At 43.2% G+C, this 15,524-nt stretch overlaps 1 protein-coding gene across 1 annotated transcript in view; it reads right to left on the bottom strand.

Annotated features, from left to right (window-relative positions):
* Positions 4,652-15,524, bottom strand: part of C18H7orf31 (chromosome 18 C7orf31 homolog) — a 42,649-nt gene continuing 31,776 nt past the window's right edge. Inside the window, exons 8-10 of the mRNA XM_021078695.1 lie at positions 8,104-8,278; positions 7,723-7,814; positions 4,652-5,687 (exon numbers count right to left, since the gene is read on the bottom strand). Coding sequence (XP_020934354.1) covers positions 4,884-5,687; positions 7,723-7,814; positions 8,104-8,278 — 1,071 coding nt within the window. The 3' untranslated portion in view covers positions 4,652-4,883. The remainder of the gene's footprint in view (positions 5,688-7,722; positions 7,815-8,103; positions 8,279-15,524) is intronic.

Raw genomic sequence — 15,524 nt, 5'->3', positions numbered from 1 at the left:
TTACAGATAATGCTACTGTGAATATTTATGTACAGTTTTGGTGTGATCATAAGTCTTCATTTCTCTGGGATAAACGTCCATTAGTACAATTTATGGATCATATGGGAGTCACATGCTTAGTTTTTAGGAAATTGGCAAACTGTTTTCCAGAGCTTACTAGCAGTGTGTGAGTGATCCCGTTTCTCCGTTTCCTCATCAGCACTTGGTGTTTCACCATTTATTTTAGCCCTTCTGATAGGCGTGTCATGATCTCCTCGTGGCTTTAATTTGCATTTCTCTAATGGGGGATGATGGTGAACATCTACATTTGTGTTTATTTGCCAGTTATATCCTCTTTGGTGAAATGTTTATGTCTTTTGCCCATTTTCTAACTGGGATTGTTATTTTGCAGTTGGATTTTTAGACCTGTTATATATATTTTTTTCCTAGGTATTAGTCCTCAATTATATATGTAGTTTGAAAAATATTTTCTCACAGTCTGTAGCACAGATTTTCTTTCTTTCTTTCTTTCTTTTTTCTTTCTTTTTTTTTTTTTTTTTTGCTTTTTAGGGTTGCACCTCAGCATATGGAGGTTCCCAGGCTAGGGGTCGAATGGGAGCTACAGCTGCCAGTCTACACCACAGCCACAGCCACGTCAGATCTGAGCCGCATCTGTGACCTATACCACAGCTCACCACAATGCCAGATGCTTAATCCACTGAGCGAGGCCAGGGATCAAACCCGAAACTTCATGGTTCTCAGTCGGATTTGTTTCCGATGTGCTACGACAGGAACTCCTGTAGTGCAGCTTTTCAAGCTCTTAACAGGATCTTTCACACAGCAAAGGTTTCAAAATTTTTTTAAATCTTTTTTTTATGGCTGCACTTACAGCATATGGAAGTTCTCAGGCTAGGGGCTGAATCAGAGCTGCAGCTGCCAGCCTACACCACAGCCACAGCAATAGCCAGATCTGAGCTGTGTCTGCAACCTATGCCACAGCTCACCACAACACTGGATTCTTTAACCCACTGAGCGAGGCCAGGGATTGAACCTGTGTCCTCAGGATACTAGTCAGGGTCATTACCACTGAGCCACAAAATTTTAAATTTTGATGAAGTACAGTCTGTCAATTTTTTCTTTTATTAGATCAGGTTTCTGGTGCCAAGAACTCAGGCCTGAACGAAGCACATCTAACAGACATTTTCCTACAGATTTCTTGTGCTTAGGAACACTAGATAGGCACTACCTTGGGGCCATTTTAAACAGCAAAATCACCAACAAAAGGCACAAAATGTGAAAAACATGCCTTGAAGTAGATGGCAAAAAAGACACTTGTTTATGAGAGCTGAGATCAGAAGGGCGAGCACTGCCTTGTTCACCCTCAGCTGGGCACTCTCTCCTCGAGAGTTGAGGTCTATCATTTCCTGGGAGCTGCACCTCTCAGCGCTCAGGAGTCAGTATCTGTAAAGTCACTTTGCTGGTAGTCGGTTTCTGCTTATCTGGATCCATTTTCCACTCTCCTCTGCCTTAGGACATGGTTATCTAAGGTCTGCCTCACCTGGGTCCCCTTGCTCCTGGACTTCTGGACGGTTTAGCTAAAGGGAGGCATTGTGACAATGGGCCCTTCCCTTTTCCTGAAGGGTTGGGAGTGGTCTTACAATCACTAGCTCCTGGCTGCATCCCTGCCTGCATCAGCTGCATCAGTGCCGGAGATTCCCTTAATCCTGCCCACACCTTGTAAAGCGTCCTGCACTAAACTCCCCTCAGTGAAACATTGTGAGGCTCGGCGTCCCACTGGGACTGGGACTGATACAAATACTTATTCCCTTGTTTTCTTTTTGCTTTTTAGGGCCACACCCAGGGCATATGGAGGTTCCCAGGCTAAGGGTCTAACTGGACCTATAGCCGCAGGCCTATGCCACAGCCACAGCCACAGCCACGCCAAATCCAGGCTGCGTCTGCCACCTACACCACCCACTGAGCGAGGCCAGGGATTGAACCACATCCTCATGGATACTAGTGGATTCGTTCTGAGCCAGAACAGGAACTCCCCTTGTTTTCTTTTCTTTTTTTTTTTTTTTTTTTGTCTTTTGTCTTTTTTGTCTTTTTGTCTTTTGTTGTTGTTGTTGCTATTTCTTGGGCCGCTCCCCGTGGCATATGGAGGTTCCCAGGCTAGGGGTCGAATCAGAGCTGCAGCCACTGGCGTATGCCAGAGCCACAGCAACGCAGGATCAGAGCCACGTCTGCAACTTACACCACAGCTCAGGGCAACACTGGATCGTTAACCCACTGAGCAAGGCCAGGGATGGAACCTGCAACCTCATGGTTCCTAGTCGGATTTGTTAACCACTGCGCCACGACGGGAACTCCTTCCCCTTGTTTTCTGAACGATGTCCAGTCCTCAGCTCTGCCTGGTGTTTGCCATGCCAGATATTCCCTTTCTTTGGAAAATAATCCCCCCAAACTTGGGGCGAGGGAGGGCAGTTGCTTAGCACTGGGGCGGGGCTGGCGTGGGGCAGGGAGAGGATGGGAGGAGCAACTGGGTCGAAGCTTTCGCTCAATCTTCCTTGATTTAACAACCCTCCACTCCACCTTACCTCCTTGCCTTTGCTCCCAGACCCAGACACTCCTGCTGCTGAGTCCCAGAGCCTTTTGAGGATCCTGCTGTATAAACTGGGCTCTCTTCCCCGATGCTAGTTTAGGGTTCTAGTGTTTTCAGCCAGCTGGGGCCTTCATCCGCTTTCCAAGATGTTCTGATGTCCCCGCTCTACTTCTACGACCAACCTGGCTAGGTTATGCTTTGGATAACACACAAATATAGTAACAACAACAACAACAATGCCAAAACACTTCCCTGTAGTTCTAATGTGCTTTGTAGATCAAGTGCAAATAGACGCATGGAGGCATAAAGATTTTTCAGGGAGTTCCCGTCCTGGCTCAGTGGTTAATCCAACTAGGAACCATGAGGTTTCGGATTCGATGCCTGGCCTCGCTCAGTGGGTTAAGGCTCGGGCGTTGCCGTGAGCCATGGTATAGGTCGCAGACGTGGCTCGGATCTGGCGTTGCTGTGGCTGTGGCGTAGCCTGGGAACCTCCATGTGCCCCAGGTGCAGCCCTAAAAAGACAAAAGACAAAAAAAAGAGGGTGTAACCAAATGACAAATTGGGTTATGAAACAAAAACAAAAATTAAAAGAAAGACATCTCCACAGAACTTTCATAGAAATTCCTTATGAACTTACCTTGATAAACTGTTTCTAAAATGTATCTCTTGGAGTTCCCGCTGTGGCACCAAGGGCTCATTGGAGTCTCTGCAGTGCCAGGATAGCAGGTTTGATCTCCGGCTTGGCCCAGTGGGTTAAAGGATCCAGTATGGCCGTAGCTGGAGCGTAGGTCACAACTGTGGCTCAGATCTGATCCCTGGCTGGGGAATTCCCTATGCCATGGGGCAGCCAAAAAAGAAAAAAATAAAGTGTACTTCTTGGCACATTAAATGAGTTGACTCGCATTTAGGGGTTAGCTAAATTCTTGGTGGACATCTTCTAAAAATCATGATTTTTGACTTTGGAATAACTGCTATGTTTATGTCCCCCCGAATTTATACATTTAAATCCTAGGCCCCAGGATTACTGGGGGGTGGGCTTCTTTGGGAGGTGATTAGCTCATGAAGGCAGAGGCTTCATGAATGGGATTAATCTCCTTATAAAAGAAGTCCAGGGGGTTCCCCTGTGGCTCAGCAGATTAAGAACCCGACATATTGTCCATTAGGATGTGGGTTCGGTCCCTGGCCTCACTCAGTGGGTTAAGGATCCTGCACTGCCACAAGCTGTGGTGTAGGTCACAGACATGGCTTGGATCCTGTGTTGCTGTGGCCGTGGTATAGGCCAGAAGCTGCAGCTCTGATTGGACCCCTAGCCTGGGAACCTCCATATGCTGCAGGTGCAGCCTTAAAAAGAAAAAAAGGAGAAAAAAGGAAAGGAGCCCAGAGGGATCTCTTGCCCCTTCTGCCACGTGAGGCGGTAAGAAGACAGCTGTCAACGAAGAAGCAGACTCTCCCCAGAGTCTGCCAGTAACCTGGCTTTCCTGACCTCCAGAACTGTGAGAAATAAGGTTTGTCGTTTATAAACCACTAGTTCATGGTATTTTGTCACAGCAGCCCAAACAGACTGAGACAGCATCCTTGCTTGTCGCAGAGTTCATCAGTTACTAATTAAAGCCGTTCCTAGCTCTCCACAATAAAACCATTCTTGCCTCATAAAATGAATGGTTATATTTCCTTATCATAAGTTTAAAGGAAAAGAAACAGCCAACTTAGACTATGCATGCAGAGCATCTGGGGTTTCATCTATTCTATTAACTTAATTTGCCCGCATGTTTACATAAAAGAACAGGCCTACGAATTTATTTAAGTAATACAGTTTGTAGAGCTCTCCATTAACTGGGCATTTGATTTTGCCTTTGTACCTGATGTTATTGTGTACAAATATTTATGTATAAGGTCAGTGCTTGCATATTTTGTTAAGGTACTACAGTTTGTATAGACATCTGTCAATTATTGGGAATTTGAGCTTTTTTCAAATACTTCTTTTTGTAAAACTTTGTCATAAACATTGTTTATCATGATTTTGAAAAACTTCCTTGGAGTATGATTTGAAAATGCGATTAAAGACTAAAATTTTCTGGTTCTATTATTTTATTGCCAAATTGTTAAACTTTTGAAGAAGTCAGAACATCGCCTTTTCTGGGTTCTTCTGACCAGATCCTAACTTCAATTCCTGAAAACATAAACGTCATTAACAAGCTCATTACGGCTCCTCTAGAAAACAGAATCCAGCAACGAGGAAGACATTGTTATATTTTTCTCTTTTCTTGCAGGAGGCTGGGTTTTGACGAGAAGGATGAATATCTCAATTATAGAAGTAATAAGAATTATGGCCATAGAATTGGTGTTTCTTCCCTGAATGCACCTTATCCCGGAGGTCTTTCTGGTCATCTAGAATTGATTTATGGAAACGTTTCTGTGCACCACTTTTTGAAAAAGAGGTCTTCAGCTTCAGCAGGTCAGTGTGAGGCTTGGCCATGCCAGCTCTAGGAATCCAATCCAGAAGAGGTCTTGTTTCTTCGTCGTTTTCCATGTTCAAGCACATCTGTTCTGGCCTACTTAAAAAATGTTCGAGATGGAAAGCTTCTGAGTCAGGTTTATTTTGTAAAATATCAGGTTTACTAAGACTGACAGGGTTTTGGCACATATCATATTGATTTAAATGCTCATAGGGAATGTAATATTCTGGGGTGCAGTAAGATGTAGGTTGGGGTTTTAATGACAGCTGTCTCCAGTACAAATCTTCTGTCTTTTTAGTATCCGTGATTTTTGGAAGTGGTTTTACGTCATAAGTATTAGCCAGATCTTTTGTTGGGTAACAGGATGGGAGTGCACAGGTAGATAGCAAGCTCTGTTCTTCCTTAATCTTGTCTTCAATTTCCTGGTTTTTGAGCATCACACCGGCAGGCATGTTATCACTCAGAGCCATCATTTCTGTAGAACTGGGTACAAAGGTATGAAAAGTACACAACACTCTAGGGGTACAATCTGGACAGGACGGTGGTCTTTGCTGGACCATAGGCTCCAGAGGACGACGGTTCTGAATTAGCCGGGCAATTCGTCCTTCCAAGGGTCTGGTGGGTTTTAAGGCAGAATGGAATTTTTCTTGCTGCAGTGGTGGGATAAAAAAGGGAGAATCAATTAACTAATAAATCTGGCATTGTCAGGATATTGCCACAAATGGCAGGTAAAAAGTCATACCCATAGTCATGGTCTGAGTAAACACAGGATGGGGTAGGAGTGTAATTGCAATATTCTTTGACATTAATTTACAGACTCTAAAATTTTGGAAGGAAAGGGCATATTTTTACTTTACTGTGGAGAAATTCCCTTATGCAGGAACTCTTTGCTTTCAAACATTCAAAGATGTAAGGAACTACTGGCACCAAACTTCAGCCCATCACCAACGGATGACGCTAACAATTACATGCAGGTATTTAAATCTCAGCCCAAGTCTTCTTTATTGGGTCAAGGCTAGAGTTCTTAAACCTTATTTGAATCAGAATCAGCTTTGGAGCTAACAGAAAACAAGATTTCTAAGCTTGGTCTTCTGAGACTGTGAAAGCCTCTGAGAGGGTCTGTAGTGGGGTTCAGGGATGTTTTTTTGTTTTGTTTTGTTTTTGTTTTTTGATTTTTAGGGCTGCACCTGCAGCATACGGAATTTCTCAGGCCAGGGGTCGAATAAGAGCATTGGAGCTCCAGCTGCCGGCCTATATATACCACAGCCACAGCAACGCCAGATGCTTAACCCACTGAGTGAGGCCAGGGATAGAATCCGCATCCTCATGGATACTAGTTGGATTCAGTACCACTGAGCCACAATGGGAACTCCCAGGAATCTGCTTTTTTTTTTTTTTTTTTTTTTGTCTTTTTGCCATTTCTTGGGCTGCTCCCGCGGCATATGTAAGTTCCCAGGCTAGGGGTCCAATCAGAGCTGTAGCCCCCGGCCTATGCCAGAACCACAGCGACACCAGATCCGAGCCGCGTCTGTGACCTACACCACAGCTCACTGCAACACCAGATCCTTAACCCACTGAGAGAGGCCAGGAATCGAATCCACAACCTCGTCATTCCTAGTCGGATTCGTTAACCACTGAGCCACGACGGGAACTCCAAACTGTAGCTTTAGAGGATAAAATTTAGGTCTCAAATATAATAACATAAATATATACTATTAGATCAGCTTATTTCATTTACATGATTAAACCAAGAAATTGTAATTTCTTCCACTAAAGGGCTTATTCATTTCTTTCAGGCAATTTAACATAATCGATTAAGAAATCTTTTTATATTTACAGAGAATTTACTGGCTTTTGACCATAATTTGGCCAACTCTCAATTACTGTGGATATCAGGAAGAAGCCTTTCATCCCTTCAAAAGCAGTGATAATATACAAGATATAAAATATGCAAAGATTCACAGAATTTATTGAGTCACATTAAATTACTAGGCAAATGTTCATAAACTAATTCCCTTGTAAATTTTAGCAACAGTAGCATAGTGAAAGAATCTATTTTGAAAAAAACATGTAGCACTGTGATGAAGAAAAGAAACCTGGCTTGTTCTTTAAAATAGTAGGGAAGCTTGGAGTTCCCTTGTGGCACAAGGGGTTAAGGATCTGGTGTTAACACTGTAGCAGCTCAGGTCACTGCTCTGGCACAGGTTCGATCCCTGGCCAGGGAACTCACACATGCTGCAGGTGTGGCCGGAAAAAAAGAAAAAAAAAAAAGGAAATTCCCCTTGTGGTTCAGTGCATTATGAACCCAGCTAGTATCCACAAGGATGTGGGATGCGGGTTGGATCCCTGGCCTTGCTCAGTGGGTTAAGGATCTGGTGTTGCCATGAACTGTGGTGTGGGTTGCAGACACGGCTTGGATCTGGTGTTGCTGTGGCTGAGGTGTAGGCCGGCAGCTGCAGCTCCAATTCAGCCCCTAGCCTGGGAACCTTCATATGATGCAGGTGTGGCCCTATAAAGCAAAAAAAAACCCCAAAAAACCCAAAAAACCAGCAGTGGACAAGTTAAGATTTCCCTTTGCTGCTTGGTCACCAATACCCAGCAAATAAAAAGTGAGCAAAGCAAGGAGGAGCCCGATACCTGGATACTCGCCCCCTAGATAACCGAGAGTTGACTGCAATTACTTACAGGCTTGGGGTCAAATCCCATCTGTCCAGTTAACTCTGCTACCTCCTTTTCATGGTAATCATCCAGTTCAAGGGGGTTCATGGGCCCCAGACCTTAATGGAAACATCGCATCTTATCACTTTGTTAGAGCAAAATGGCACTTAAATTTAGACCTTTCACAGAAAAACTCACCTGCTCCCCTTTGCAATATAATTAGAACCAATAAAATGAAAACCAACTTAACCTCCCAGTTACCCACTAAGAGGAACTTAACTCCCACCTTATTTCTATTACTATTTAAAATAAGAAACTGGGGAAAATACTGGAAGATAAAATCTTGTAAGAGCATTTGTCAAATATTCCAATTTTGTTCTTTTTACTCATATTAAAGTGAACTCATACCTGTAAAATCATGATCATACGAAGTGATCCAGTGAGACCTCTCAAGATTTCTTTGTATATTGGCTTCTTTTAGAGAGTTACTAGGGTCCCACGAATTGAAAGAAGTGTTAGGAGCGAAGGTTTTAGGTGGTTTTGGGTAGAATACTGGCTTGTTTTTCTCAAGACATTTAGGAAACTAGAATATGAATATAAAAGATCATTGCTGTTAACGTCTTCTAGTAGAATGAGAGCTGCTTCAACATATCAGCAGGAAGAGGGCAAAGGGATTTCCAGACTATTTTTTCTTCGTTAATTACTAAGATCCTGCAACTATAACTGTAGAGTTAAACACAGTATTTTATCAAAGGATTGGTGAGATCTTTTCTAAGAGTTTTTTGCTTTAGCAGGGAGTCTGAAAATGTACTCAGAGAAATGTCCCAGGAAATACTCTACCTCCAGTGAAATGTTATTAGAGATATAAAGGGCTCTGAGGAATTCCTTTGGCTAAGTTGAGCAGACTGTGTGCCTCTCACTTCCCCTTCCCTGCCTGACATGATACCATATGATATCTTCTATGAATTTCTGATGGTTAAGTCACTCAAATGGGACATGGTGGTGCAGAAAGAGCCCACCGCTGGCCACTGGCCCCTGGTCCCCGCACCCCTTACTGCTTTCTTCCTACCCTCAATTCCATCCCAAACTATGAGGTGCCTTGTATATGACGGTAACCCCACCCCTCAAGTTCAAGCTCCATATACCTACTGCCTCCACTTCCAGCAAAGTTATCTCTTGGCCACCCCTTCAGTCTAGAGGTATATACTAGCCAGCAGCAGCATCAACCCCTGGGGGGATGGACCTGAGGACAGGACCCCATGAGGGCCCTGAAACTGGGTCCTAAGCCATTTTTTCAGAGACTCTGCAGTCCAGTATCTGTCTGGGGCGGGAGACTGGGAAACATGGGCTCCAGATGGACATATCCGCTTGTGCCCACAAATCTTCTACCCCATAGGGAGGGGCACAGTTAGAGGAAGGCCAGGGTTGAGCCCTATAAAGCATGGGGCCTTCCAAAGTTCCCAGGCCTGGAGTTCCCATTGTGGCTCAGCAGGTTATGAATCCAACTAGTATTCATGGCCTCGCTCAGTGGGTTAGGGATCTGGTGTTGTGATGCCAGGGATCAAACCCATGTCCCCATGGATACTAGTCAGATTCTTAACCCGCTGAACCACAATGGGCTCTCCAAGATGACATACTTCTAAAGGAGGTGCCTGTGTGCTCGCCCAATTAATTACGGTTATTCAAGGATGAGCGTGGCTCACGATCAGGGGTGCTAGTGTCGGGGAGATGGAGCTGCCCTAGGAGTGAGGGATGGATCTCGAGGAGGAGAGACACTTTCCATTGGGCAGTGGCAGCTGGTTCAAGAAGGGACACCACCCCCTTTGGAAGGGTGATACAAGCGAGCGCTCTTTCCAAGTGAAGCCACAGGGCCTTCCAAGTTGAGAGTTAAGGAAAACGGGTAGTAGGCTCCGTGAGACTGTGAAAATGGCTTGTTCAAATATTTCAAATAGTCCAAGTTTCGGGAGGTTTGTTATGGCCCTTGGCGTCTGTGATATATCTCATCGCACTCCAAAGATGACTACAAGGTAGACATCATCCTAAAGAATGTTTCCATGTTGCAAAAACTCCCGCCAGATGCTTGACTTCTTAAGAAACAGAAAGGACAAGTCTTTGGCAACTTGAGCAAGTAATGACAAAGACAGCACAGAAAAGTCAAACGTTATAACCTATTTCCTTGCCAATTATAAAAGAAAAAGGAATGTTCTGGGAGGCTTGGTAATGGCTGGAAATGGCTGAGGAGGAGAGCGGAAGCAGGGAGGCCCAGCGGCGCGGGCCAGAGTGACAGTGCTCCGTGATGACTGGTGGGGAAGACCCGGCCAGGCCCACGAGAAGCACGGCTTCACATGCATGAAGTGTAAGAGGATGTTCAAAATACTGATGCAAGGAAGCCCCAGCACTGAATTTTTATTTTTATTTAGTTATTTTTTTTAGCACTGAGTTTTTAAAAGGTTGAATGCTTTTATTTAAAATATTCTCCTTTCGGAGAAGGGATTAAGATGGCGGAATAGAAGGACTGGAGCTCAACTTCTCTCCTAAAAACAACAAAATTCACAACTAAAGACTGAGCAATTTCCACCCAAATGGACCCGAAACCCATACCCTAGAAAAAGAGGAGGCCACATTCACAGGTAGGAGGGGTGATTTCGTGATATAAACAACCCCATAACTCCTGGGTGGGAAGCTCCACAGACTGGAAACTAACTGGCTCACAGAGACTCACCTACAGGAGTGAGAGTTCTGAGCCCCACATCAAACCCTCACATGCTGGGATCTGTCACTGGGAGAAAGAGCCCCTGGAGCATCTGGCATTGAAGGCCAGTGGGGCTTGTGCGCAGGAGCTCCACGGGACTGGGGGAAACGGAGACCCCATTCTTAAAAGGCGCACACAGACTTTGATGTACGCTGGGTCCCAGGGCAGAGCGAGGTCTCCATAGGAATCTGGGTCAAACCTGACTGCAGTTCTTGGAGGACATCCTGGGAAAATAGGGGTGAATGTGGCTTGTTGTGAGGGAAGGACATTGAAAGCAAAGCTCTCAGGAATATTCAGCAGCAGTGCCTTTCTCTGGAGGGGGCCATTTTGGGAAAATCTGGCCCCACCATCAGTCAGTCAGTGCTGAGAAGCCCCAGGGCAAACAACAATCCAGGTGGGATCACAGCCCCACCCCTCAGTAAACTGGCTGCATAAAGACCCCTCAGGCACACATCTGCCTCTAACCCCATCCAGAGACTAAGCCCCACCCACCAGAGGGATTAGAATCGGCTCCTCCTACCAGGGGGCAGGCATCAGCCCCTCCCATCAGGAAGCCTACAGCAAGCCCCCCATACCGACTTCAGTCACAGGGGGGCAGACACCAGAAGTAAGAGAGGCTACAACTCTACTATCTGTAAAAAGGTCACCACACCAAAAACCTATAAAAATGAAAAGACAGAGAACTATAACTCAGATGAGGGAGAAAGGAAAAACCCCAGAAAATCAGCTAAGCAATGAGGAGATTCTCAGCCTCCAGGAAAAAGACTTTAGACTGTCAATGCTGAAGATGATGCAAGACATTGGAAATAAACTGGAGGCAAAGATGGATAACTTACAGGAAACAATGACCAAAGAGATACAAGATATCAAACTGAAACAAGAAGAGATGCAAAATACAATCACTGAAATAAAAAACTCACTAGAAGCAACCAACAGCAGAATACAGGAGGCAGAAGAACGAATAAGCGACGTGGAGGACAGATTAGTGGAAATTATGGATGTGGAACAGAAAAGGGAAAAAAGACTGAAAAGAAATGAAGAGAGTCTCAGAGAACTCTGGGACAACGTGAAACGCACCAACATCCGTATTATAGGGGTGCCAGAAGGAGAAGAGAGAGAGAAGGAGACAGAAAAAATATTCTAAGAGATAATACTGAAAACTTCCCTAACATGGGGAAGGAATCACTCACTCAAATCCAGGAAGCACAACGAATACCATACAAAATAAACCCAAGGAGGAACACACCGAGACACATAGAAATCAAACTGATCAAAATTAAAGACAAAGAGAAAATACTGAAAGCAGCTAGGGAAAAGAAACAAGTAACATACAAGGGAACCCCAATAAGGTTATTGGCAGATTTTTCAGGAGAAACTCTGCAGGCCAGAAGGGAGTGGCATGATATACTTAACGTGATGAAAGAAAAAAACCTCTAAACAAGAATACTCTACCCAGCAAGGCTCTCATTCAGATTTGAAGGAGAAATAAAAACCTTCTCAGATAAGCAAAAGCTGAGAGAATTCATTAACACTAAACCAGCCTTACAACAAATACTAAAGGAACTTCTCTAGGCAGGAAAGAAAAGATCAGCAACAGGAAACAAAAATGCCACAAATGACAAGGCTCACCTGTAAAGGTATATATACAGTAAAGATACGAAATCATCCATGCACAATTATACCATCAAAATCAAAAATCACGAGAAGAGGTGGGTACAAATGCGGGACACCGGAGATGAACTTGCAATTAAGAGAACAACAACTTAAAACAATCTCATATACATATAGACTCTTACATCAAAACTTCAGAATAACTGCAAACCAAAAATCTACAATTGATACACAAACAAGGAATCTCTGGAGAAGAAATAGATCTCATAGTAAATAAGTGCATAATCCACCATGAAGGGGGTCATTTGACATCATTCTTGGAATGCTGAAGTCTTCTTAGATCTGATTCTGATTTCCTCTCCATCAAAGAACTTATGATAATTATAATTAAATAATGCCACTGTACAATTAAATAATACAGTTCTACAATTGTATTATTAATAACCATTTCTCTTCATGGTGCAATGTCAAGTCTATAATGTCTTGTTTATCACATCACCTAGAATGGTGTAATGCCTTTATTGAAGAACCAATGAGATGGAACAAATTGTGAGGACATATTTATATAGTTACACTGTTTTTTAACCAACTTACGCATTTTATATTTTACTTATTTTCAGAGGGTGTATTATTTTTGTTATGCTTACCAGTTGTTATTCTTTTTACTATGCTATATAAAATATTTAATGGTATATAAGGCTTTCTTCTTTATAAATTTTAGTTGCATAATATAACAATTTAATATAATGCTAATTTTTAAAGAAAAATTGAAATGTAATAGACAAAACTAAGTAGTAAAGATGAAAGCCATAAAATTGGGATAAAGTATAGAATAAATTTCCTATTTGTCTAGCATATTTTCCATTCCACTTCTCCAGTGGGAGTCACTTAATCTGTTTCTTAAGATCCATGTTATAATAATCTGTGTGAATGTAATTGTGTGTAAATGTATGTATTTTATTCTGTAAAAAAATAAAATAAATAAATAATATAAAATATTCTCCTTTCTGGAGTTCCCATCATGGCTCAGTGGTTAATGAATCCGACTAGGAACCATGGGGTTGCAGGTTCAATCCCTGGCCTTGCTCAGTGGGTTGAGGATCCAGCGTTGCTGTGAGCTGTGGTGTAGGTTGCAGATGCAGCTCAGATCCTGTTTTGCTGTGGTTGTGGCGTAGGCCAGCAGCTGCAGCTCTGATTCAGCACCTAGCTTCTATGTGCTGCAGATACGGTTCTAAAAAGAAAAAAAAAACCTCTCTTTTCCAAGACTACCCATATCTTACTATCAGTAATTCAACAAAGTGTTAGAATCACTGGAGTAAAAATATTTAGAGCTGCTAACATTCAGTATGAGCTTACCATGTGCTAATATGGTGCTGAGTGCTTTTACGTGCCTTTCAGTCTCAAGACAGCCCTATCAATAGATTTTACTATTTAAAAAAATTTTTTTTGTATTTTGTCTTTTTAGGGCTACATCCGAGGCATATGGAGGTTCCCGGGCTAGGGGTCCAATCAGAGCTGCAGCTTCTGGCCTATGCCACAGCCACAGCAATGCCAGATCTGAGCCGGATTTGCGACCTACACCACAGCTCACAGAAGCACCGGATCCTTAACCCACTGAGCAAGGCCAGGGATCAAACCCACAACCTCATGGTTCCTAGTCGAATTGTTTCCATAGTGCCACAGCAGGAACTCCTACTATTCCTTTTTTATTTATGAGGAAACTGAGGTGTTGAAGGCTTAAGTGTATTACTGATAGCCGGGGTTATACAGTTGATAAATTTCAGAGCCAGGATGAGTCATGAGGCTCTCCCATCAAGCTCAGTATCAATTTTTTTTTTTATTTTATTTTTTTGGTCTTTTTTGTTGTTGTTGTTGTTGTTGCTGCTATTTCTTTTTTTTTTTTTTTTTTTTTTTTTTTTGTCTTTTGTCTTTTTTTTGTTGTTGTTGCTATTTCTTGGGCCGCTCCCGTGGCATATGGAGGTTCCCAGGCTAGGGGTCCAATCGGAGCTGTAGCCACCGGCCTACGCCAGAGCCACAGCAACGCGGGATCCGAGCCGCGTCTGCAACCTACACCACAGCTCACGGCAACGCCGGATCATTAACCCACTGAGCAAGGGCAGGGACCGAACCCGAAACCTCGTGGTTCCTAGTCGGATTCGTTAACCACTGCGCCACGACGGGAACTCCTCAGTATCAATTTTAATTTTATGTCTTTATCCAGGGAAGCACAAAACTTGATTAGAATTAGGGATGAGCCAGAAGAATGACTAAAAGTTTGAAAATTAAGTTCAGTTAACACAGATTAAGAAAGTGGAATTGCGTTCCCATTGTGGCTCAGGAGTCACAAACCCAACTAGTATCCATGAGGATGTGAGTTCGATCCCTGGCCTCACTCAGTGGGTTAAGGATCTGGCATTGTCTTGAGCTATGGTGTAGTTTGCAGATGTGGTTCGGATCTGGCATGGCTGTGGCTGTGGTATAGGCCAGCAGCTGCAGCTCCAATTTGACGCCTAGCCTGGGAACTTCCATATGCCACAGGTGCAGCCCTAAAAAAAAATGAAAAAAAGAAAAAAAAAAAAGAAAAGAAAAAGCAACTGGAGTTAATCCTTAGAAGATGAGTCAAATAAATCAGTCAAAAATATTTATGTACAAAGTGTTGTGGGGAATATGCATATTATATTCTGTTTTCAAAGAGCTTATAATTTAGCTGACGAGATATAAAATACAGGTAAAAAGTTATTGGCTTTAAGTGTTGTAGAGGCAGAAGAGAGAAATCCCTTCTGTTGGAGTAATGATGCTTTCGAAATGATAGCACTTTGTATTTTTCAGGGTGCCTTCATATGATCCTCATATCCTGTGAAGTTTTGAGGACAGATCTCACTGAAATTATATAGATACAGTTTCTTAGGGCACAGAGAAGAACAATGTGTCTAATATCACTTAAAGAACAAATGGCAGATACAGGAGGAACCAGAACAGGCCTTCGGATGTCCTTCACTTCCTGCTGGGCAACATAAACAATGAGTGCTGCGCTGGGCCTTGAAGACAGCAAGGCTGACACAGGCAGAGCAGCCTGAGAAGACAGCATTCCAAGAACAAGAAATGGCCATGAACCTGGTCAAGGCCCAGAGAGCAGGAAGGACAGACCCAAAGGGTCTTTGCAGCTCAGTTAAAGCACTCAGGTAAAGGGGAGCTAGTCAGGATTGCCAAGGACCTCTGGGTTGCTCTGATATAGATTTTGATTGAAAGAATGAAAACATAGATGATGAAAAAAAACACACATAAAAAAAGTAAAACAAAAGAAAAAAAACAAGACTTAGATGATGATACATATCATCAATCAGTAGAACAGATGATTCTTTAAGGATTTCTCTTAACATATGACTTAAAAAAAAAAAACCAACAACCAGAAAATTGCTTACTTCGTAGATAACTGTGACACTGCAACAGCCACACTCTGACCTGT

The sequence above is a fragment of the Sus scrofa genome, chromosome 18 (genome assembly GCF_000003025.6).
Source record: "Sus scrofa isolate TJ Tabasco breed Duroc chromosome 18, Sscrofa11.1, whole genome shotgun sequence".
Taxonomy (NCBI): Eukaryota; Metazoa; Chordata; class Mammalia; order Artiodactyla; family Suidae; genus Sus; species Sus scrofa.
Note: the sequence above shows the minus strand (reverse complement) of the source record. Positions and strands in the feature narration are given on the sequence as shown.